This window comes from Pristiophorus japonicus, chromosome 7 (genome assembly GCF_044704955.1).
Source record: "Pristiophorus japonicus isolate sPriJap1 chromosome 7, sPriJap1.hap1, whole genome shotgun sequence".
Classification (NCBI taxonomy): Eukaryota; Metazoa; Chordata; class Chondrichthyes; family Pristiophoridae; genus Pristiophorus; species Pristiophorus japonicus.
In genome coordinates, this window is record NC_091983.1 from 58,830,783 (window position 1) to 58,856,826 (window position 26,044).

The 26,044-nt window shown below is 43.9% G+C and overlaps 1 protein-coding gene across 1 annotated transcript in view; it reads left to right on the forward strand.

The window, feature by feature from the left end:
* The window catches only part of asap2a (ArfGAP with SH3 domain, ankyrin repeat and PH domain 2a), a 235,284-nt gene that overhangs the window by 147,231 nt on the left and 62,009 nt on the right, over window positions 1–26,044 (forward strand). The window contains exons 6-11 of the mRNA XM_070884966.1: window positions 512–641; window positions 2,570–2,655; window positions 2,854–2,929; window positions 4,438–4,524; window positions 22,524–22,627; window positions 22,967–23,036. Of these exons, the coding sequence (XP_070741067.1) occupies window positions 512–641; window positions 2,570–2,655; window positions 2,854–2,929; window positions 4,438–4,524; window positions 22,524–22,627; window positions 22,967–23,036 (553 nt within the window). The remainder of the gene's footprint in view (window positions 1–511; window positions 642–2,569; window positions 2,656–2,853; window positions 2,930–4,437; window positions 4,525–22,523; window positions 22,628–22,966; window positions 23,037–26,044) is intronic.

Sequence of the window (26,044 nt, forward strand, 5' to 3'; positions counted from 1 at the left end):
CCCTACAGCTCGTGCTGCGCTGCGCCGAGGGCCAGAGGACCTGCAGGGAGGTGGAGAATACGGAGAGTTTTTTTAGGTGCACTTTGTGGCGCGAAAAACGGGCATCCAGGTTGGGACTGCGCTGTTCTAGGCGCGGCTTGAAACTTGGGCCCAATAATTCTGAGGGCTAAAGGAATCTGCAAGGGGATATTGATAAGATAATTGAATGGGCAAAACTGTGGCAGATGGAATGTAATGACGGTAAATGTGAGGTAGTACCTTTTTTTTAATCAAAATGTAATTAAGTATTTGAATGAGTGAAAGCTGGGGAAGAGCATAAGGATTTAGGGGTTCAGATTCACAAGATGTTTGAAGCAACATTTCAAGTCTATAAGGTCATTAATACATCTGCTTTTGAAGCAGTCAGTAAGGATTTACAAGATGAAATAATGTATGGAGTTGAAAGTTAAACTGGAAAAATGTAATCCAATATTTGATATGACGGCAATACAATATTTTGTTTCTTTTGCAGTACTAAAATTGAAAAGGAGAAAAAAGAACATGCCAAACAACATGGTATGATCCGTACAGAAATAAGTGGAGCAGAAATTGCTGAAGAAATGGAGAAAGAGCGGAGGTTCTTTCAATTACAGATGTGTGAGGTAAATCAATTCTACGTAATTGTGTTACTTTTGTGCAAGATCTATAATAATGTAATTATTTGTTCAACCCTAGCTGCAATGTGCATGGCTGCTTGTGGTTATTTTTGTCATTGCCTGTCAGTGGATTACACTTGGGAAAATAAGTTACTGATTTAAAAGAAACTATTATAGTCTTGTAGACTAATTGAAGCTTATTTGCATGCAGCAGCTGGTTGCATGCCTCAATGTAAAATTGATTGTATGCAGCCGAAACACAAATTGGAGCCATGTACAGTTTGTCTAAAGTAGTTTATATAATTGGGCTTCATCTTAAGCAGAAATATTTAAATCAAAATGTCACTGCTTACTCCTTGGTGTAGATTGGGTAAAGCTATTCTATAATTTCACTTCTGAGGAGAATGACAAATAGTGCTACTTTAGCTGTCAGCTTGGCTCACTGTTAGCACTCTTGCCTCTGGGTTGGAAGGCTGACTCAGAAGTTCAAGTCCCACTCCAAAGTCAAAATCTAGGCTGGCACTTCAATACAGTACGAAGGGAGTGCTAGAATGTTAGAGGTGCCATCTTTTAGATACAGCGTTAAACTGAGACCCCGTCTGCTCTCTCTCAGCTGGATGTAAAAAAAACCCTGACGCTGTTTCAAAGAGGAGCAGGTGTCCTGGCCAATATTTATCTCTCAACCAACATCACTAAAAACAGATTATTTGGTCATTATCACATTGCTGTTTGTGAAATCTTGCTGTGCACAAATTGGCTGCCACTTTTCCTACATTGCATCAGTGACTATATTTCAAAAGTACTTCATTGGATGTCAAGCGCTTTGGGATGTCAGGAGGTTGTGAAAGGCGTTATATAAATACAATTTTTTTTCTTTTTTTTTCTTTTCCATGCTTTCTGCTCTTTCAGGACTCGGGAATGCTTGGCCTTCACTCAGATTTCTGACCGTTGGCAATTCCCACAGGGGCCTTGGGTGGGCATTCTGTGATTTTCTTTAGTCCCAGACTTCTTATCACTGAACAACCTGACCACTGTGATGAATCACACGGACTGCAGTGGTTCAAGAAGGTGGCTCACCACCATCTTCTCGAGGGCAATTAGAGATGGGCAATAAATGCTGGTCTTGCCAGCGACGCCCACATCCCATGAACAAATTTAAAAAAAAATTTAAGCCCTTACATATAGGTTGGCACAGCAGTGCAATGGGACCCACCTGGGGCTGCTGGTGTGGATCCCACATACATTCCAGTATCTTGGCTCACTTATAAAGGGGGTAATTGGGCTGATCTTAAATAAAAATAATAATTTTCCTGCCCATTGGTGCTGGCTGCCAATGCATTCCCCCATCCCTGGGGGTTCTCTAGATGTACCCATAGTGGTATGGGTGCTCGAGTAGGTATTTAAATTGAGACCTTGCCTGGCACCCAGTCTCTTGCGTTTCTGGTGGAGCAGGGTTGAGGATTTTCAGCCCCATTGTTATCACAACTCATTGTATTTTTATAGATGCTGACAAATCCACAAACAAAAAATTGTATTGATGCGCAACATTCTGAAACTCTTTCTTAGCAATTTTATTGAACCACAAATGTGACTATTTGTAATGCATAGTTAGCACATAGTGACTTTATTTTAAAGTTCATATATTGTGTAGATAAATTTACAGATCATAAGAACAGAAGAAATAGGAACAGGGGTGGGTCATTTGGCCCCTCGAGCCTGCTCCGCCATTCAATAAGATCATGGCTGATCTGCTCATGGACTCCGCTCCACTTCCCCACCCGCTCCCCATAACCCTGTGCTCCCTTATCGCACAGAAGATCACATTGGATCCTGCAGTTGCATGCCTTTCTCAAGAAATTTTGTTGCATTGTTTTTTCTCTTCAAAATTAAATTGTTCTGACTTTTCAGCTTCAAAATATAGTTTTTTCCTACAGTATTTGCTTAAAGTCAATGAGATCAAGATTAAGAAAGGTGTTGATTTACTCCAGAACCTGATTAAGTATTTCCATGCACAATGCAAGTAAGTTTTTGCATTTTTATTCCTGTTTTATGAAAATTTCATAACTGTTTTGATTACATGTTTAATTTTGTGAATAGAATTTATGTAGTATTTACTTTTAAAATCTGTCGCATTGTTTGCTCAGTTTATGACATTATTCTGGGCATAATTTATGGTTATGATGTATGAAGTATTCCAAGTTTAACTCTTTAGTAACAGTTTCTTTCAGGATGGCTTGAAGGCTGTAGAAAATTTAAAACCCTCCATGGAAAAGCTGGCTACAGATTTGCATGCTGTAAGTGCAATTATCACTGTGACTGAAACTGTATCTGCATATTGAGAATACATGATACCATTTTCGTAAATCTCCTCTGCACTCCCCAAGGCCTTGACATCCTTCCTAAAGTGTGATGCCTAGAATTCGCCACAGTACTCCAGCTGGGGCTTAACCAGTGTTTTATAAAAGTCAAGCATAACTTCCCTGCTTTTGTACTCTATGCCTCTGTTTATAAAGCCAATGATCCGTTATGTCTTTTTAACAGTCTTCTCAACTTGTCCTGCCACCTTCAAAGACTTGTGTACGTACACTCCCAGGTCTCTCTGTTCCTGCACACCCTTTAAAATTGTATCATTTAGTTTATAATGCCTCTCCACATTCTTCCTACCAAAATGAGTCACTTCACACTTCTCTTCATTAAATTTCATCTGCCATGTGTCTGTCCATTTCACCAGCCTGTCTGTCCTCCTGAAGCCTGTTAGTATCCTCCTCACTGTTTATTACATTTCCGAATTTTGTGTCATCGGCAAACTTTGAAATTATGCCCTGTATACCCAAGTCCAGATCATTTATATACAAGATATGATATATAAAATAGAGCCGTGATCCCAACACCAGCACCTGGGGGACACCACTGCACATTTTCCTCCAGTTTGAAAATCAACCATTCACCACTATTCTGCTTTCTGTCCCTTAGCCTATTTTGTATGCATGCAGCCACTGCCCCTTTAATCCCATTGGTTTCAATTTTGCTCAAGTCTATTATGTGGTACTTTATCAAAAGCCTTTTGAAAATCCATATACAGAACAGATGTCCAAGTCTAATGTCACGTACCAGGCTTACTCATCACCAACTGCATAATCTAGGTCCTCATGTGAGAGACTTTGGCAAAAATGCTGGGCTCGCATCCCCTCCAGGGTATTTGGACAATTCCTAGTAGGCAGGACCTTGCCTTTCCTGCACCCACCTCCCTTTTGCCACAAATACACTTCATCACTTGGTCCTGAACCTCATACAATTCCCACTGTGAAACCTATTAATGTCAGTAATGATACTCGGGCATTTAGCACAAAAGCTCATGAGAATCTAAGCGCCAACAGGGATAAAAACAAAAAACAATTAAGAGATGGCTGAAATACTTGGTGTGACATGCCACAAATTAATAATTAAATGAAGAGAAATGAGGAAAAAGAAAAATTGTTGTACCTTGAGCTATTTTTTTAGATGCTGCTGCACTGGGCACTCTGGGGATGACTTGGGCTCTGAATCATTTTCCCTTCTACCTGCTCTTTTTTGGCTGGATGAGGTTAGGAACACACCAGACCCAAAATTTATTTTTACAAAAAGTGAGGGAATTTTCCTTTTGTAATTATCACCCCGTTGATGATTACTGTGAGAATGTGATTTTGTTAGTAGCTCTAAGTATGCAGAAAAATAGGGATGTTTCTATTTATGAATTTGCTCCTTATGACTAGAAGAAATATTTTTGCTATGTGAAATATGACCACTAAGATTTTATTTCCAGATTAAACAAGTGCAGGATGAGGAAAGGAAACAGCTAGTTCAGCTTCGAGATGTACTAAAAGCCGGGCTACAGGTGGAACAAAAAGAGGTGAGCAATTCATTTTGTACCCTAATGTATGTACACGTCTGTGTACTATTAGCAAACTTCTTCATTTTTATTCAAGTTGTTAGTTACATTTCTGTAGCTTACATTCAGAGATCAAACTTGTCTAAATATTTATCCAAGACAACAAGTCTGTCATACTTTTACAGCAAATGTTAAAGTTTTTAAAACACCAGGAACTGGATTTTCAGTTTTTAGGATTTTGGGGTGTTAATGACAGCGGGGCAGTCCTGATGCCGCCTGGAAAAAGCTTGCGCCTCAGTCAACAAGTTTGGGCAGCTAGGCCCTGAGTGTGGGGCGGAGAGATAAGGGAGGCGTTGCACACCTCTTCGGGAGCTAGGCCGGCTGAGTATGCAAATGTCCTGATCTAAACAATCGGCCTGGGAGCGCTCCGAGAGGTCTGGGGAGAGAAAAAACACACCAAAAACATTCCCAGTACATAGCCCACACCACCACAAAATAAATCGCAAAAAAAAAGAAAAAACAATCACACTTATCTGAGGTGGACATTATTTACCTCACTACAACTGGTATAGGTTGGATCGCCCATTTTCACAGGCAGTCCCAGCAGAGCGCTACGGGTCGGCGGGAACCAAAAATCAAGACTGTGTCGCAACAAGGGACATTGCACACAGGCTTGCCTCTTCTGGGCGCTAATGCTCCGTGCCCCACCAAAACCAGCCCTGAAAACCCCAGCGGGGTGCTGGAAGCTGTCTGCTTATCCAGAAGAGCTCATTGCCGCCCCTCCAGGGCGAAAACAGAAGCGGGCAAGACTAGATATTCCAGCCCTAATAATTCTTTAATTATAGTAACAATGTTTTTAAAGCATTAAGATATGTCATATTTATGTGCACGAGAGTGGCTTATACTAGATATTAAATCTTTGAGTACTAATTCTGTTTTATTTTGAAGAATTTTATGATCACTGAAATGCTGCATTTGCTCCAAATATACTCTTGATTCCAATCTTTTGTACCTCTTTATGGGTTAGACACATGTGGGGTGAAATTCCATTGCGCCTCATTTGGGGGCGATAACATCTGAGAGGCGGATCATTTTGCGCCAGGTGCCCTGCTCTCAAAATTCAGGTTACTGCCCCCGAAAGGAAGTGGAGTGCAAAATAATGCGCTTCACTTCCTTTCTGGGGTGGTAATGCGGCGGTCAGGAACGGGACGCAGCACTATGTACTGGGCCGCCTAGCGCTGCTGTGTATAAGGGGATCTTCCCTTCAATACTCAAGCAAAGCGCCAGGCTAAATGATCGCCGCATGGACCCCGCGATCGAGGCACCGAAGAAAAACGCCACATTGTTTTTTAACATAGCCGCCATATCCGCTTTATGTAGCGCCCTGCGAGCCACTTGCAGCCCAGTTCACGTACCCTGAAACTGTCGTTGGCATCACCCAGCACAGCTACAGGTGGTGCTCCCCAATTTTTGTTCCAGAGCGCCAGCGGAGCAGGGTGCTACGGGTTATCGCCGTCGCTAAACTCCGCGAAATTTAACAGGAGTCGTTAGAGCCACCACACCTGGGTGAAAAGTAATTTGTGTTCTGTTGGGGGCGCTAACGGGAGGTGCAAACGACCCGAATTTCTAGGCCATATACTTTGCAAGTTACAAGGATTTGATTTTGATCAAAGATAATATTGGGTTATTAAGGAAAATATGATCATTACACAGCTTCAATCAATATAGTATAATATAAAAGTTTTAGACCGTCATTCGTTCAAACACAATAGGAACTTGTCCAATCTTGATTGCTTCTGACGGTGTGACAAAGTTATAGAGAAAACATCATAGGAGAAAAATTCAACAGGAAAATTATCTTTCCCTTTAACAACATTAATTATATATTAACCACTTCATTTTACAACACTGAAAGTGTGCTTTTTTTTGCAGCCATTGGCTGGAGATTAACTTTCCCTAATTTGTTTGCTGCCTACTTTTCTTATTAAGTTTGCAAAGGTTTTCAGTGTCGTGAGCTGTTTTAGCTTGCAAGTAGAATTCTAATATTGTGATAGATGGCCAAAAATGGCATGTTGCTTTGGATAGAATCAAATAATTTTCAATACAGGAAGAAGTCACTTGGCTCATTGTATCTGTGCTACTACTAGCACCCCCACAGGACCTATCTGTTCTAATCCCACTTCCATGTGCTCAATATTTTTATTTTTTTGTTTATCTTCTATCCTATTAAAGGTCATTATTCTCTCAAATTTATAGCGACTTGTAATATTATTCTACATTTCAATAGTTTAATGCATTAAAACAATTTTATACTCTCCTTTTATACGGGCCAGTACTGAGCTTATGTCCCCTTGTTAGATTTACCAAAAAGTGGAAATAGTTTTTGATTATATGGAGTGCAAAGATAAGCACCTTGGAACGTTTTTCTATGTTAAAGGCGCCAGATAAATACAAGTTGTTGTTGTTGATTCTCAACCATTTTCAGAATTTTGAACACTTGTTCTCCTTGTGCTTCTTTTGCTCAGGTAAATACAGTCCTTTCATCTCGGGTATCATTAGGTAACTGCATTGCCACTTTTTCAGTGTCCTTTCTACAGCGAGGTGCCCAAAAGTCCAGTGGCTGCCTAATTAACACATCATTACCCTCTTGCTTTTGTGTTCATTGCTATAAAACCAGAATCCCATTTGCCTTTTTTATGGTTTCTGCCACCGGTATTTCCATTTTAAAAGTTCTGTGTTTCTGTGCCCCTAGATCTCTCTAATCCTTAATTTGAGAATGTTAGCATTTAGGACAAAAATGTAATTAGGAATACAAGGATTCTTAATAGATACTTAAATTACTCTTGGGTTTTTCTCCCCTAAATTCAACAGACTCTGCCTTTTCATGCATAGTTGTGTCTACTTTTGTATCATACTGTTTTATCTCTAAAAAAAATAAAAAATCAACTTGAAAAGATTCAGACATGGGTACATGCGGTGTTAAGTACGAGACCTATCTTTCTGCGGCAAGTTTAATTTGACAGTAATGTGCAAATCCAGCAACTTCTTAAAAATAAAGGGGTAGGTGATGGTGAGTTGCCGTTTTCGCAAGGTGAACGATGGAACGGTGCAAATCGTCCAAACACATGATGATTCGCAATTCACGAAATAAAGGATACGGTAGCATAGTGGTTATGTTACTAGTAATCCAAAGTCCTGGACTCGAGACATGAATTCAAATCCCACCAGGGGAATTTAAATTCAATTAATTAAATAAATTCATGAGACTACCAGATTGTCATAAAAATCTATCTGGTTCACTAATGTCTTTTCAGGGAAGGAAATCTGACGTCCTTAGCTGGTCTGTATGTGACTCTAGACCCACAACAATGTGGTTGACTCTTAACTGTCCTCTGAAATGGCCTAGCAAGCCACTCAGTTGTAACAAACCGCTATAAAAAGCATTAATAAGAATAAAACCGGATGGTCCACCCGGCATCGACCTCCTGTATTGGCTTCGGACACGACAAAGGCACACCCAGCCCAGTCGACCCTGCAAAGTCCTCCTTGCTAACATCTGGTGTCTTGTGCCAAAATTGGGACAGCTGTCCCATAGACTAGTCAAGCAACAGCCTAACATAGTCACACTCACACAATCATACCTTTCAGCCAATGTCCCAGCCTCCTCCCATCACCATCCCTGGGTATGTCCTGTCACACTGGCAGGTCAGACACACTAGCGGTGGTGGCAGGGTACCTCTGGGAGTACTCAACATTGACTCCAGACCCCATAAAGTCCCATGGCTCAGGTTAAACATGGACAAGGAAACCTCCTGCTGATTACCACCTACCTCCATTCTTCAGCTGATGAATCAGTACTCCTCCATGTTGAACACTTGAAAGAAGCACAGAGAGTAGCAAGAGCACAGAATGTACTCTGGGTGAGGGGACTTCAATGTCCAATGTCCATCACCAAGAGTGGCTCGGTAGTACCACTATGGACTGAGCTGTCCGGGTCCTGAAGGAGATAGCTTCCAGACTTGTCCTGCAGCAGGTGGGGAGAGAACCAACATGAGGGACAAACCTACTTAACCTCGTCCTCACCAATCTATCTGTCCGTGACCGTATTGGTAGCAGTAACCACCGCACAGTCCTTGTGGAGTCTAAGTCTCGACTTCACATTGCGGACACACTCCGTCTTATTGTGTGGCACTTCCACCGTGCTAAATGGAATAGATTCAGAACAGGTCTAGCCTCAAAACTGGGCATCCAGTGAGAATCTGTAACTTCATGACCCGGCATATCCCTCACTCTACCATTATCATCAAGCTAGGGAGCTAACACTGGTTCAATGAGGAGTGTAGAAGAGAATGCCAGGAACAGCACCAGGCCTACCCTAGAAATGAGGTGCCAACCTGGGGAAGCTACAACACAGGACTACATGCATGCTAAACATAAGAAGCAGCATGCTACAGACAGAGCTAAGCGATCCTACAATCAACGGATTAGATCAAAGCTCTGCTATCATGCCACATCCAGTCGTGAATGGTGGTGGACTATTAAACAGCTAACAGGAGGAGAAGGCTCCGTGGATATCCTCATCCTCAATGATGGCCCAGCAAGTTAGTGCAAAAGACGAGGCTGAAGCGTTTGCAACCATCTTCAGCCAGAAGTGCCAAGTGAATGATCCATATCTGCCTCTTCCTGAAGTCCCCACAGAAACCAGTCTTCAGCCATTTCGATTCACGCCACATGATAGCAAGAAACTGCTGAGTGCACTGGATACCGCAAAGGCTATGGGCACTGACAATATCCCGGCTGCCATGCTGAAGACGGACTCCACTGGCTGGAGTCATACCTAGCACAAAGGAAGGTGGTTGTTGGAGGCCAATCATCTCAGCCCCAGAATATTGCTGCAGGAGTTCCTCGGGGCAGTGGCCTAAGCCCAACCATCTTCAGTTGCTTCATCAATGACTTTCCCTCCATTGTAAGATTGTAAGTGGAGATGTTCGCTGATGATTGCACAGTGTTCAGCTCCATTCGCAACTTCTCAGATAATGAAGCAGTTCCTGGCAGCATATTGCAAGACCTTGATGACATTCAGACTTGGGCTGATAATTGGCAAGTAACATTCATGCCACACAAGTGTCAAGCAATTACTATCTCCAACAAGAGAGTGTCTAACCAACGCCCCTTGACATTCAACAGCATTGCCATTGCTTAATCCCCTACCATTAACATCCTGGGGGTCACCATTGACCAGAAACTTAACTGGAACAGCTACATAATACTATGGCGACAAGAGCAGGTCAGAGGCTCGTAATTCTGCGGCGAGTATCTCATTTTCTGACTCCCCAAAGCCTTTCCACCATCTACAAGACACAAGTCAGGAATGTGATGGAATACTCTCCACTTGCCTGGATGAGTGCAGCTCCATCAATACTCAAGAAGCTCAACACCATTCTGACAAAGCAATCCACTTGATTGACACCCCACCCACCACCTTAAACATTCACTCACTCCACCACCGGTGCACCATGGCTGCAGTGTGTACCATCTACAAGATGCACTGTAGCAACTCTCCAAGGCTTCTTCGACAGCATCTTCCAAACCCGCGACCTCTACCATCTAGAAGGACATGGGCAGCAGCCACATGGCAACACAATTACCTCCACATGACTTGGAAATACCTGTATATCGCCGTTCCTTTCTCGTCGCTGGGTCAAAATTCTGGAACTCCCTAACAGCACTGTGGGTGTACCTTCACCATGCGGATTGCTGCGGTTCAAGAAGGCAGCTCGCCGCCACCTTCTCAAGGGCAGTTAGGGACGGGCAATAAATGCTAGCCTTGCCAGCGCTGCCCACATCTCGGGAATGAATTTTTTTTTAAATCTGCTGGACCCAAAGTAAGCTTTGCACAAAGATCTCACGATCTCCGTGTCAAGAAGTTCAGATTTTCTGGCGCGTAAATCAAATCAACATAGTATATTGGGAATCCCATAGTGCGAGCTGCTGTGTAGTCAACAAGCTATCTAAGCTGCCAATCAAAATGCAGAATTCTCACAGACAGCGAACCAGGAAGTGGAGAAGCTCTTTAACACTTTTAAAAAGTTAGAATTTTAAGAGCAAAACAAAGATTGAGGTTCTCACATGGGGAAAATGCAAACCTGAAATAAAGATGAACAAACTTTCAAAAAAAAATTTTTTTTTTTTTTTAAAGTTTCTTAATTTTAATTTTTATTAAAATGGTTAAATTTGACGCTGCACAAAATTAAAATGTTTTTCAGGGCCATAACTTTTTAGCAATCGATACGCTGTTAAAACCCCAGTTACACCTAATCCAATAAGGTCTAACTTTTAATGGGATATTTAACAGCATAATTACTGCGGAAGAGCTGCAGTTTTTGAGTTTCCATGATTTGACAGATTTCACTGATTGCCGGCTCTGTTGGAGGAGGGAGCGCATAGTACAACCTGTGGAAGAGCAATGAATGACCAGACACTAAGCAGGATTTCCGCATTAGGCTGCACATGCGCTAAATCCTGAGGTTGCGGCCAGTTTGCCATCATCAGGACCACAAATTCTGGGCACTGGTGAAACAGGAGGCAATTTGGAGCACCACATGACATGCACAGAATGGTTTGCAACTGTGATCTTGTTTAGAAACCTGGGATCACATTGGGTACAATTAGAGTGTGACCCAGACACTGATTAAAAAAAAATATAGGGAACATCGTCCTTGGATCCGAAAAGAAATAATTGAATCATTCGTGCAATAGCTTGCTAAAACTTTAGGCTAGATTTTCCAATTGTAATGGTGACCATAACCAATTGAAAATGAATAGATTACTGCTGGTGTGAATACCTAGGCCCCTTTTGCCTAAGCTTACACATGAAGAATGCTCATTTCGATGATTAATGTAGGGTGATTGGCACATGTAGAGCTATACCCAGGCTTCAGATGAGAAGGAGGGAAGAAATCTGTCAGTAAAATAGAGGGGGGAGGAATGTTGGAAAACATAGAATAGAAATATACTCATTACAAAGATTAAAATAAAAAGTGGATTGGGGGAAAAAAGTGCTGAAATGCAAGCACAGAAATGACTTAACACAATTTTACATATAAATGAATGTAATGTTTTAGTAATATAAAGAAAAAACAATAATTAAGCTATTCCTGATGTTTATACATATCCTAATAAGTGGTCTTCTACCCTTCATGTAATTCGGGACTTGGAATATTTGGTCCTTTATTGAAACACCTGTGAACTCATTCCTTTTTGGCGTGGAAGCAAGTCATCCTCATTTCGAGAGACTGCCTATGATGATGAATAAACTTGAGGTCATCCAGAACTCTGTTCTAACTCACACCAAGTCCCCCTCACCCATCTCCCCATTGGCTCCCAGTTAAGCAACGCCTTGATTTTAAAATTTCTCCATGGCCTAGCTCCATCTTATCTCTATAATCATCTCCAGCCCTATAATCCACGATCCGCCTATTCTGTCTTTTTCTTCATCCATGATTTTAATTGCTCCACCATTGGTGGTCGTGCCTTCAGCTGCTTAGGTTCAAAGCTCAGGAATTCCTTCTCTAAATCTCTCCGCCTCTTTTTCCTCCTTTGATTGCCTGAGGGTTAAGTTATAAACAGCAAATTCCAGATGTGGTAAATAGGTTAACCAGCCTTTAATGAATTGATATCTGAGTCTAAAGCACATGTTCTTCAACTTTACACTTCTAGGTGGCTACCATTTCACTATCTATAACTTTAGAAATGCATTGTATAATAAAAATTCTGTTTATTTTTTTACTTGGTTCCTCTGTTCTTAAAATTGGCATTATGCCATTTAGGAGTAAAATTGGTCAACACTTTTTCGCACAAAGTACAGTGGAAATCTAGGACTCTCACAAAATGCCGTCAATGCTGGGTCAATTGAAATTTTCAAGGCTGAGATTAATATATTTTTGTCAGGTAAGGGTATCTGGGGATATGGAGCAAAGGTGGGTAAATGTGGTTGAGATACAAATCAACCATCATCGGCAATCCCTCAAAGTCGAGGAAGATTTGCTTCCACTCTAAAAATGAGTTCTCGGGTGACTGTACAGTCCAATACGGGAATTACAGTCTCTGTCACAGGTGGGACAGACAGTGGTTGAAGGAAAGAGTGAGTGGGGAGTCTGGTTTGCCGCACGCTCCTTCCGCTGCCTGTGCTTGTTTTCTGCATGCTCTCGGCGACGAGACTCGAGGTCGAGAAGGTGGGAGTTCGGGAGGTGAGCGGCCTACAAGGGGGCCCGTCAGTGAGCAGCGGGAGTTCAGGAGGTGAGCGGCCTACAAGGCGCCCATCAGTGAGCAGCGGGAGTTCGTGGTCGAGAAGGCGGGAGTTCGGAAGCTGAGCAGCCTACAAGAAGCCTGTCAGTGAGCAGCAGGAGTTCGTGGTCGAGGAGGCGGGAGGTGATCGGCCTACAAAGAGGCCTGTCAGTGAGCAGCGGGAGTTCGTGGTCGAGGAGGCCAGCTGGTGCAGCTGCAGCAGAAAGGCAAAAAAGAAGTAGAAAGAAATCGAAAGGTGACGTTACAGCCAAGGGGTTAAGTGATTGGCTGGTGATTAGTAAGTGGTTTTTATTATTTTCTTTATCAGTAAGTAACCTTTTAGCATTGTTGTTGCTAAACTAAATTAATCTTAAGGGTTAAGTCATGCAGGAGAGCTCGGACACGTGTTACGCTCCTCCTGTACTGTGTGTGAAGTCAGGGATGCTTCCGGTGTCCCTGACGACTACATGTGCGGGAAGTGCATCTGCCTGCAGCTCCTGACGGGACCGCATTGCGGCACTGGAGCTGCGGGTGGATGAACTCTGGAGCATCCACGATGCTGAGAATGACGTGAATAGCACGTTTAGTGAGTTGGTCTTAACGCAGGTAAAGGGTACAGAGCCAGATAGTAAATGGGTGACCAACAGGAAGAGCAGTACAAGGAAGGTAGTGCAGGGGTCCCCTGCGGTCATCCCCCTGCAAAACAGATACACTGCTTTGGGTACTGTTGGGGGTGATGACTCATCGGGGAAGGCAGCAGCAGCCAAGTTCATGGCACCGTGGGTGGCTCTGCTGCACAGGAGGGCAGGAAAAAGAGTGGGCGAGCTATAGTGATAGGGGATTCAATTGTAAGTGGAATAGATAGACATTTCTGCGGCCACAACTAAGGGTCCAGGATGGTATGTTACCTCCCTGGTGCAAGGGTCAAGGATGTCTCGGAGCGGGTGCAGGGCATACTGAAAAGGGAGGGTGAACAGCCAGTTGTCGTGATGCATATAGGTACCAACGATACAGGTAAAAAACGGGATGAGGTCCTACAAGATGAATTTAGGGAGCTAGGAGCTACATTTTAAAAAGTAGGACCTCAAAAGTAGTAATCTCAGGATTGCTACCAGTGCCACGTGCTAGTCAGAGTAGGAATCGCAGGATAGCTCAGATGAATACGTGGCTTGAGGAGTGGTGCAGAGGGGAGGTATTCAAATTCCTTGGACATTGGAACCGGTTCTGGGAGAGGTGGAACCAGTACAAACCGGACGGTCTGCACCTGGGCAGGACTGGAACCAATGTCCTAGGGGGAGTGTTTGCTAGTGCTGTTGGGGAGGAGTTAAACTAATATGGCAGGGGGGTGGGAACCTATGCAGGGAGACAGGGGGAAGTAGAATGGGGGCAGAAGCAAAAGATAGAAAGAAGAAAAGTAAAAGTGGAGGGCAGAGAAACCTAAGGCAAAAAGCAAAAAGGGCCACTTTACAGCAAAATTCTAAAGGGGCAAAGTGTGTTAGAAAGACAAGCCTGAAGGCTCTGTGCCTCAATGCGGGGTGTATTCGGAATAAGATGGATGAAATAACTGCGCAGATAGCAGTTAATGGGTATGATGTAATTGGCATCACAGAGACATGGCTCCAGGGTGACCAAGGCTGGGAACTCAACATCCAGGGGTATTCAACATTTAGGAAGGATAGACAGAAAGGAAAAGGATGCGGGTGGCATTGCTTGTTAAAGAGGAAATTAATGCAATAGTAAGAAAGGACATTAGCTTGGATGATGTGGAATCGGTATGGATGGAGCTACGGAATACCAAGGTGCAGAAAACGCTAGTGGGATTTGTGTACAGACTACCAAACAGTAGTAAGGTTGGGGACAGCATCAAACGAGAAATTAGGGATGCATGCAATAAAAGTACAGCAGTTATCAGGGTGACTTTAATCTACATATTGATTGGGCTAACCAAACTGGTAGCAATGCGGTGGAGGAGGATTTCCTGGAGTGTATTAGGGATGGTTTTCTAGACCAATATGTCGAGGAACCAACTCTGGAGCTGGCCATCCTAGACTGGGTGACGTGTAATGAGAAAGGACTAATTAGCAATCTTGTGCGGGAGACCCCTTGGGGAAGAGTGACCATAACATGGTAGAATTCTTTATTAAGATGGAGAGTGACACAGTTAATTCAGAAACTAGGGTCCTGAACTTAAGGAAAGGTAACTTCGATGGTTTGAGGCATGAATTCGCTAGGATAGACTGGAGAATGATACTTAAAGGGTTGACGGTGGATAGACAATGGCAAACATTTACCGATCACATGGATGAACTTCAGAAATTGTGCATCCCTAACTGGAGTAAAAATAAAACTGGGAAGGTGGCTCAACCGTGGCTAACAAGGGAAATTAGGGATAGTGTTAGATCCAAGGAAGAGGCATATAAATTGGCCAGAAAAAGCAGAAAACCTGAAGACTGGGAGAAATTTAGAATTCAGCAGAGGAGGACAAAAGGGTTTAATTAAGAGGTGGAAAATAGAGTATGAGAAGAAGCTTGCCGGGAACATAAAAACTGACTGCAAAAGCTTCTATAGATATGTGAAGAGAAAAAGATTAGTGAAGTCAAACGTAGGTCCCTTGCAGTCGGATTCAGGTGAATTTATAATGGGGAACAAAGAAATGGCAGACCAATTGAACAAATACTTTGGTGCTGTCTTCACTAAGGAAGACACAAATAACCTTCCGGAAGTACTAGGGAACCGAGGGTCTAGTGAGAAGGAGGATATCCTTATTAGGCGGGAAATTGTGTTAGGAAAATTGCTGGGATTGAAGGCCGATAAATCCCCGGGGCCTGATAGTCTGCATCCCAGAGTACTTAAGGAAGTGGCCCTAGAAATAGTGGATGCATTGGTGATCATTTTCCAACAGTCTATCGACTCTGGATCAGCTCCTATGGACTGGAGGGTAGCTAGTGTAACACCACTTTAAAAAGGGAGGGAAAGAGAAAGCGGGTAATTATAGATCGGTTAGCCTGACATCAGTAGTTGGGAAAATGTTGGAATCAATTATTAAGGATGAAATAGCAGCGCATTTGGAAAGCAATGACAGGATCTGTCCAAGTCAGCATGGATTTATGAAGGGGAAATCATGCTTGACAAATCTTCTGAAATTTTTTTGAGGATGTAACTAGTAGAGTGGACAAGGGAGAACCAATGGATGTGGTGTATTTGGACTTTCAGAAGGCTTTTGACAAGGTCCCACACAAGAGATTGGTGTGCAAAATCAAAGCACATGGTATTGGGGGTAATATACTGACGTGGATAGAGAACTGGTTGGCAGACAGGAAGCAGAGAGTCGGGATAAACGGGTCCTTTTCAGAATGGTAGACAGTGACTAGTGGTAGAAGCATAGGGCCCAAGTTTCGAGCCGCGCCTAGAACGGCGCAGTCCCGACCTGGACACCCGTTTTTCGCACCACAAAGTGCGCCTAAAAAAAACTTCCAGATTCTCCAGCTCCCTGCAAGTCGTTTGCAGCTCGGCGCAGCGCAGCAGGAGGTGGAGGGGGTGGAGCCAGGTCCCTGCGCTGAAAACAGTGCCAGGACCTCTGCACATGCGTGCTACAGTGGGCGCGCATGTGCAGTAGCTCCAGGTGCCCAAAACTGTGTGGGATGGGCCAAAGCACGCAGCCCCTAGCCCTGGCCGAATGGCCTCACTGGGGCTGCGTGAATAAGGCTCCTCCCACGGCCTCCTGCTTCCCGACTTGACTCCCGCTTCCCGCCTCCGGACCCGACACCGACCCGACTCCCGCTTCCCGCCTCCGGACCCGACCCAACCCCCGCTTCACCCTCCGGACCCAACACCGACACCGACCCGACTCCTGCTCCCCCCCACTCCCGACTGGACCCGACCTGACCTCCCTCCCCCTGAACCGACCTCCCTCCCACCAACCCCCCGACCCGCGCTCCCCCCGACCCGACCCAACGCCACCTACCTGTAAGTTTGGTGCTGGGGACGGGCCCTGCCCGAAGTCTCGGGCCCGGCTCGTTCAGCCTCCCTCCCCCTTCTCCTTCCACCCCCCTGCCCCTTCTCCTTCCCCCCCCCCCACTCCCCCTTCTCCTTTCCCCCCTCCCCCTTCTCCTTTCCCCCCTGCCCCTTCTCCTTCCCCCCCCCCACTCCCCCTTCTCCTTTCCCCCCCTCCCCAATCTCCTTTCCACCCCCGTCTCCTTTCCACCCCCGTCTCCTTTCCACCCCCGTCTCCTTTCCACCCCCGCCTCCTTTCCACCCCCGTCTCCTTTCCACCCCCGTCTCCTTTCCACCCCCGTCTCCTTTCCACCCCCGTCTCCTTTCCACCCCCGTCTCCTTTCCACCCCCGTCTCCTTTCCACCCCCGTCTCCTTTCCACCCCCGTCTCCTTTCCACCCCCGTCTCCTTTCCACCCCCGTCTCCTTTCCACCCCCGTCTCCTTTCCACCCCCGTCTCCTCTCCACCCCCGTCTCCTCTCCACCCCCGTCTCCTCTCCACCCCCGTCTCCTCTCCACCCCCGTCTCCTCTCCACCCCCGTCTCCTCTCCACCCCCGTCTCCTCTCCACCCCCGTCTCCTCTCCACCCCCGTCTCCTCTCCACCCCCGTCTCCTCTCCACCCCCGTCTCCTCTCCACCCCCGTCTCCTCTCCACCCCCGTCTCCTCTCCACCCCCGTCTCCTCTCCACCCCCGTCTCCTCTCCACCCCCCGTCTCCTTTCCACCCCCCGTCTCCTCTCCACCCCCCGTCTCCTCTCCACCCCCCGTCTCCTCTCCACCCCCCGTCTCCTCTCCACCCCCCGTCTCCTCTCCACCCCCCGTCTCCTTTCCACCCCCCGTCTCCTTTCCACCCCCCGTCTCCTTTCCACCCCCCGTCTCCTTTCCACCCCCCGTCTCCTTTCCACCCCCCGTCTCCTTTCCACCCCCCGTCTCCTTTCCACCCCCCGTCTCCTTTCCACCCCCCGTCTCCTTTCCACCCCCCGTCTCCTTTCCACCCCCCGTCTCCTTTCCACCCCCCGTCTCCTTTCCACCCCCCGTCTCCTTTCCACCCCCCGTCTCCTTTCCACCCCCCGTCTCCTTTCCACCCCCGTCTCCTTTCCACCCCCCGTCTCCTTTCCACCCCCCGTCTCCTTTCCACCCCCCCCGTCTCCTTTCCACCCCCCCCGTCTCCTTTCCACCCCCCGTCTCCTTTCCACCCCCCGTCTCCTTTCCACCCCCATCCCATCCCTTCTCCTCCCCCTCCCCTTCCCCATCCCTCTGCTCCCCCCCCTCTCTCCCTCTACCCCCCTCCTCCCCCTCCCCTCGATGTCAGAAACACAGACACTGACAGACAGATAATGAGAGACACACACAGACAGACAGAGAGATAGAGACACTGACAGAGACACACTAGGGGGGGGGGGGGGGCGGGGGCATCCCAGCACGCTGTTGGAGGGCTCCCGGTGCTGCAGTCGGTAAGTAGAAAATGTTTTATTTATTAATTTTTTTTAAAAATTATTTCTTATTAATGATTTATTGGTTGATTTATTGATGTTTTTATCATTTTATTATTGATGATGGCTCTTTATTTGTAAAACCGAAGTGTTTAATGTTTGTCAACTTCCCTTTAAACCCCCCCCCCCCTCCATTCCCTACGCCTGATTTGTAGCCTGATTTGTAATCTACGCCTGATTTTCTAAAGTGTAGACCAATGTTTTATCGAGCATACAAAAATCTTCACTTACTCCATTCTAAGTTTGTTTGGAGTAAGTTTTCACTGACGAAACTTTGAAAACAGGCGTAAGTGGCTGGACACACGCCCCCTTTTGGAAAAAAAAATTCTGTTCCAAAGTGAAACTGTTCTAACTGACTAGAACTGGAACAAACTAAATGACGAGAATTCCGATTTCTAAGATACTCCGTTCTACACCAGTTGCTCCTAAAAATCAGGAGCAAATCATGTCGAAACTTGGGGCCATAGAAACATAGAAAATAGGTGCAGGAGTAGGCCATTCGGCCCTTCGAGCCTGCACCGCCATTCAATGAGTTCATGGCTGAACATGCAACCTCAGTACCCCATTCCTGCTTTCTCGCCATACCCCTTGATCCCCCTAGTAGTAAGGACTACATCTAACTCCTTTTTGAATATATTTAGTGAATTGGCCTCAACAACTTTCTGTGGTAGAGAATTCCACAGGTTCACCACTCTGAGTGAAGAAGTTTCTCCTCATCTCGGTTCTAAATGGCTTACCCCTTATCCTTAGACTGTGACCCCTGGTTCTGAACTTCCCCAACATTGGGAACATTCTTCCTGCATCTAACCTGTCTAAACCCGTCAGAATTTTAAACGTTTCTATGAGATCCCCTCTCATTCTTCTGAACTCCAGTGAATACAAGCCCAGTTGGTGTGCCGCAGGGCTCAGTGCTGGGCCCCCAGCTATTTACAAAATACATTAATGATTTGGACGAAGGAATTGAATGTAATATCTCCAAGTTTGCAGATGACACTAAGCTGGGTGGCAGTGTGAGCTGTGAGAAGGATGCTAAGAGGCTGCAGGGTGACTTGGACAGGTTAGGTGAGTGGGCAAATGCATGGCAGATGCAGTATAATGTAGATAAATGTGAGGTTATCCACTTTGGTGGCAAAAAAGGAAGGCAGAATATTATCTGGTGACAGATTAGGAAAAGGGGAGGTGCAACGAGACCTGGGTGTCATGGTTCATCAGTCATTGAAAGTTGGCATACAGGCACAGCAAGCGGTGCAGAAGGCAAATGGTATGTTGGCCTTCATAGCTAGGGGATTTGAGTATAGGAGTATGCAGTTGTACAGGGCCTTGGTGATGCCTCACCTTGAATATTGTGTACAGTTTTGGTCTCCTAACCTGAGGAAGGACAATCTTGCTATTGAGGGAGTGCAGCGAAGGTTCACCAGACTGATTCCAGGGATGGCTGGACTGACCTATGAGGAGAGACCGGATCAACTGGGCCTTTATACATTGGAGTTTAGAAGGATGAGAGGGGATCTCATAGAAACCTACAAGATTCTGATGGGACAGGACAGGTTCGATGCAGGTAGAATATTCCCAATGTTGGGGAAGTCCAGAACCAGGGGACACAGTCTTAGGATAAGGGGTAGGCCATTTAGGACTGAGATGAGGAGAAACTTCTTCACTCAGAGTTGTTAACCTGTGGAATTCCCTGCCACAGAGAGTTGTTGATGCCAGTTCATTGGATATATTCAAGAGGGAGTTAGATATGGACCTTACGGCTAAGGGGATCAAGGGATATGGAGAGAAAGCAGGAAAGGGGTACTGAGGGAATGATCAGCCATGATCTTATTGAATGGTGGTGCAGGCTCGAAGGACCGAATGGCCTACTCCTGCACCTATTTTCTATGTTTCTATGCTCCGCGCCCTCCCAGATGCTCTTCCTCCACTTAGGGCGGTCTTTGGCCAGGGATTCCCAGGTGTCAGTGGGGATATTGCACTATTATCAAGGAAGCTTTGAGGGTGTCCTTGAAACGTTTCCTCTGTCCACCTGGGGCTCGCTTGCCGTGTTGGAGTTCCGAGTATCAATACAGGAGGGCGGATTTCACTACAGCCCTGTAGACCAAGCTTTATGGTCTACAGGGCTGTAGTGAAACCCGCCGTCCTGTATGGCTCAGAGACGTGGACCATATACAACAGACACCTCAAATCGCTGGAGAAATACCACCGACGATGTTTCCACAAGATCCTGCAAATCCCCTGGGAGGATAGACTCACTAATATTCATGTTCTCGATCAGGCCAACATCCCCAGCATCAAAGCACTGACCACACTCGACCAGCTCCGTTTGGCGGGCCGCATTGTGTGCATGCTCTACACAAGATTCACAAATTAACCATGATCTAATTGAATGACAGAACAGGCTCTAGGGGCTGAGTGGGTTATTCTCATTTCTATGGCTCAAATCCACTTAACTAACCCTCAAGATTAAATAAGATTTAAGAATCTAAGGTACAATGTTAAAAAATCAACATAGACCAGTTTGGCAAAATAAAATATATTTTTCTAATATTATCAGTAAATCTTTATTTTAAACAAAACCAACTACAAGGGATTGGATTAACTTTTTTTGTGCCATCCATAGTTATTGATGCTTGGCAACTAGATTTTCTTTCTAATATTATGAAAAAGGAGAAGAACTGCAAATGTTTTAAAATTGATACTTGAATGTAAAATATATTCACAAAGAGCTTTAACTTGCAGAGAACTAAATCATTCTCCAGAAATAATGTGTGGAGAATTTATGAGGCCTATGATGTTTGATATACTCTGTAGATTATGATCTATTTCGGTTTGTAGAAGTGGTTGATTAGATAAGAATAATACAGTATGACAACTTTCATCCAGTCTTTAATAAACTTGGTAGACAATGTATTATATATATTAATGTGATTTATTAAATTTTTTGTAACTAAAGGGATATATTTTGTTTCCTTCCAAAATGCAATCACCCTTTGTGATCAAAGTCTAGGAGAGTAAGTTGTTCTTGTGTTTTGTCTGATTGTTAAATATTGCCTGTTGATAGTTTGCCATTTAATTTTGGTCAGAGGATATTTCTTGTATTTAAGCATTATTTGATCATGTCTTAATATAAACATATTTTATGTTTATTATCTGTATTTTGAGATGAAAAAGCAAAATATTACTTTGTTAGACCTTGGATTTTATTACTATTATATTACTTTGCTCTATAATTTTTAAGCTTGTATGTTTGTTGGTGCACACGTGATAATATTCCGTAAATAGCCAGGCATCATTTATGAGTTAATTTCTGACCCATCTACTTGTAATAGTTTACAAAGTTAAAGCTAGTTTTTAGTCTTCGAGATTTTTTTGTGTTATAAATGAAGCTGGTGCTTTTCACTTTTGAGTCCAGGTTCTTTTCCACAAGAAAATAATGTTGATCCAAAATCAGCAAATCTTAATTATATACTTGCATGAAAATTTGATAGCAAATCAAAGCTACTTTTGTGATTTGCAGCTGACTAATGGTGATATACTTACAGCGTCTTAATTGCAATAAACAAAGGTTTGATAGGTTATCAAAGTAAGCTTCCTGCGACAGTGCTGGTTTGGAAGCATCACATTGTTGAAGAACAAAGGTTTTGGGATGCACTGCATCAACACTTGCAATGGGCTAGGACAATTTTTTAACATGGCATTATCTTGCTTTTTAAGGGGAAGGAAATAAAAATGTTGAAATATATAAGACCTACATCATGGTTCTTTTTCATGCTGTAAACAATTCCATAAGACTTGTATCTGTTTATCTCAGCTGAACATCATGCGTATGTAGAATCACTTTCTTGCAGTTCGTCCAATATTTATGTGGAGCTGTATGTGATAACTCAATTTCACCTATGTTGAAAGTACACTCCTTTGTTGCGCTGCAACCTACACTAACCCATATTGGAGTAGATAAATACAAACTGCACAAAATACCCCAAGTGGTTCTGCACAGAGTTAGAAATATTTAACTAATTTTGAATTATAAAGAAAGAAAGTGAAGTGGAATTAATTAGGTACTGATAGTTAATGGAGTACCGCCTTTTCTTGTAACAAAAACAGAAAATGCTGGATACACGCAGAAAATCAGACAGCGTCAATGGAGAGAACAGAGTTAGCATTTTAGGTATAGTTCTTCAGTATCATTTCTTGCCGTCCATTAAGATAACTTATTTAAATTGAATACTGAGGAGTAATGTTATTACTATTTAGGATTCGCAGGTTCGTCAGAGCACAATGTACAGCTTACATCAGCCTCAGGGAAACAAAGAACATGGAACGGAAAAATGTGGGTCTCTGTATAAAAAAAGTGATGGGTATGTTAAAAGATTTTTTTCCTAAAATATTGAACCACTTTAAAGAAAAAAAAATGCTTGAAAAACTCTTAAGTTAATCTTGGGAACTCCTCCCAAAGGGCCATCCAACTCACACAAGCAATGGTCCATCAAACCTCCCAGGAAAAACATATTTCTGGTCTAACCAACAGTAGTGGAGAGATTCCAACAGCTTTGGAGATGCAACCTAATGATTTCAAATATAGAGGTTCACAAACGGTTCAAAATTATCCTCAATTCAAAACATATTCTCCATAAGTATAGAGACAGTGGGTTATGTACAATATGTGCAAATTTTAATGTTAATATATTTTTTTCCAGAATCAGGAAAGTGTGGCAGAAAAGGAAGTGTACAGTAAAAAATGGTTATCTTACAATATCACATGGAACGGTAAGTTAACGATTTTGTATTTCATACGAGAAATGTGAGACTTTTGATTTCTGCTTTCTTTTTATGAGCTCATGTTCAAAAAAAAATAGATTCTGCATAAAATCTGCTCTCTAGAAAATAGGACCAGATTTCTAGTATTGTATCTGAGTTTCATTACTTCAGTTTTATTTGCGGTAACTTATAAATCAGTAACTTTTCAGTTTCTTTCCTAGATTTAGAGGTGTACTAGCATCTTTTCTTTAAAAAAAAAACAGCAATAGAAATGTTGTTGCATGGTAACAAGATAATAAAGAGAGGGAAGATAGATTATGAAAGTAAACTAGCAGAAAATATAAAAACAGAGTTTCTACAGGTACATAAAAAAGAAGAGAGTGGCTAAAGTAAATGTTGGTCCCCTAGAGGAATGAGTCTGAGGAATTAATAATGGGGAACAGGGAAATGGCAGAGACGTTGAACAAATATTTTGTATTGGTCTTCACGATTGAAGACACTAAAAACATCCCAGTAGTGGACAATCAAGGGGCTATTAGGAGGGAGGAACTTAATACAATCACTATCACTAAAGAAGTAGTACTCGGTAAAATAATGGGACTAAAGGCAGACAAGTCCCCTTATATCCTAAGGTTTTAAAAGAAGTGGCTGCAGAGATAGTGGTTGCATTGATTGTAATCTACCAAAATTCCCAGGATTCTGGGAAGGTCCCAGTGGATTGGAAAACGCAAATGTAATGCCCCTATTTAAAAAAGGAGGCAGACAGAAAGCAGGAAACTATAGACCAGTTAGCCTAACATCTGTTGTTGGGAAAGTGTTGGAGTCCATTATTAAGGAAGCAGTAGCAGGACATTTGGAAAAGCATACTTTAATTAAGCAGAGCCAGCATGGTTTTATGAAAGGGAAATCATGTTTGACACATTTTCTGGAGTTCTTTGAGGATGTAATGAGCAGGGTGGATAAGGGGGAACCAGTGGATGTGGTGTATTTGAATTTCCAGAAGGCATTTGATAAGGTGTCACATAAGAGGTTACTGCACAAGATAAAAGCTCACTGGGTTAGGGGTAATATATTAACATGGATAGAGGATTGGCGAACTAACAGAAAACCAAGAGTCGGGAAAAATGGGTCAATTTCCTGTTGGCAGACAATGACTAGTGGGGTGCTGCAGGGATTGGTGCTAGGTCCTCAACTATTTACAATCTCTATTAATAACTTGGATGAAGGGACTGAGTGTAATGTAGCTAAGTTTTCTGATGATACAAAGATGGGTGGGAAAGCAAATTGTGAGGAGGACAGAAAAAATCTACAAAAAGATATAGACAGGCTAAGTGACTGGGCAAAAATTTGGCAGATGGAGTATAATGTGGGAAAATGTGAGGTTATCCACTTCGGCAGAAAAAATAGAAAAGCAAATTATAATTTAAATGGAGAAAAATTGCAAAATGCTGCTGTACAGAGGGACTTGGTGGGTCCTTGTGCATGAATAGAGGTTTGGCTAACTAACAGAAAACAGAGAGTTGGGATAAATGGGTCATTTTCTGGTTGGCAAACAGTGACTAGTGGGGTGCAGCAGGGATCGGTGCTGGGGCCTCAACTGTTTACAATATGTATTAATGACTTGGCTGAAGGGACCGAATGTAATGTAGCCAAGTTTGCTGATGATGCAAAGATGGGTGGGAAAGCAAATTGTGAGGAGGACACAAAAAATCTGCAAAGGGATATAGACAGACTAAGTGAGTCGGCAAAAATTTGGCAGATGGAGTATAATGTGAGAATTGGAGGGGCATTGGAATCATATCTGGAAAGTCCTAGCATTAATTTAAGAGCATAAGAAATAGGAGCCAGGAGTAGGCCATTTGGCCCCTCGAGCCTGCTCCGCCATTCAATAAGATCATGGCTGATCTGATCATGGACTCAGCTCCACTTCTCTGCCTGCTCACCATAACCCTTTATTCACTTATCACTTAAAAATCTGTCTATCTCCGCCTTAAATAGAGTCAATGACCCAACCTCCACAGCTCTCTGGGGCAGAGAATTCCATAGATTTACAACCCTCTGAGAGAAGAAATTTTTCCTCATCTCAGTTTTAAATGGGCGGCCCCTTATTCTGAGACTATGTCCCTTAGTTTTAGGTTCCCCTATGAGTGGAAATATCCTCTCTGCATCCACCTTGTCGAGTCCCCTCTAATGTTTCACGAAGATCACGTCTCATTCTTCTGAACTCCAATGTGTATAGACCCAACCTACTCAACCTATCCTCAGAAGTCAACCCCCTCATCTCCGGAATCAACCTCGTGAACCTTCTCTGAACAGCCTCCAATGCAAGTATATCCTTCCTTAAATACGGAGCTCAAAACTACACAGTACTCCAGGTGTGGCCTCACCGATACCCTGTACAGTTCTAGCAGGACTTCTCTGCGTTTATACTCTATTCCCCTTGCAATAAAGGCCAACATTCCATTTGCCTTCCTGATTACTTGCTGTACCTGCATACAAACTTTTTGTGTTTCATGCACAAGGACCCCAAAATTTCTCTGTTCTGCAGCACTTTGCAGTTCTTCTCCATTTAAATTATAATTTGCTTTTCTACTTTTTCTGCCAAAGTACACATTTCCCTGGACCTCTCCTCCCCCCACCCGCCTTGGTCTGGAGCGCACGCACCTGGATCCTCAGGATCTTGAGCAGTGTCGTCTTCTTCTGCAAAAGACAACAGAACAGTCAAATGGTTAGCAGCACAGGAGGGGGCAGGATGGGGGCATGAGTAGTCTGACGCGTAGCAGGCCAGTCAGCAGGTTGATTTGAAGGGCAACTATGCATTTGAATGACTCGCCCTCACGCTCGCGTGTGGGTCCAGCTTGTGCAGAGCTGATTCTTTTTCTGCCGGTGTGAGTCAGCAAGGCAGTAACCCTCTGTTCCAGGGGTGACAGTTGGTGCAGATTTGGCGGACCTCCTCCTGTTCTCGTTCTCTCCCTCTCGTGGGCCAATTTCTTCTGCAAAGATAAAAATATTAATTG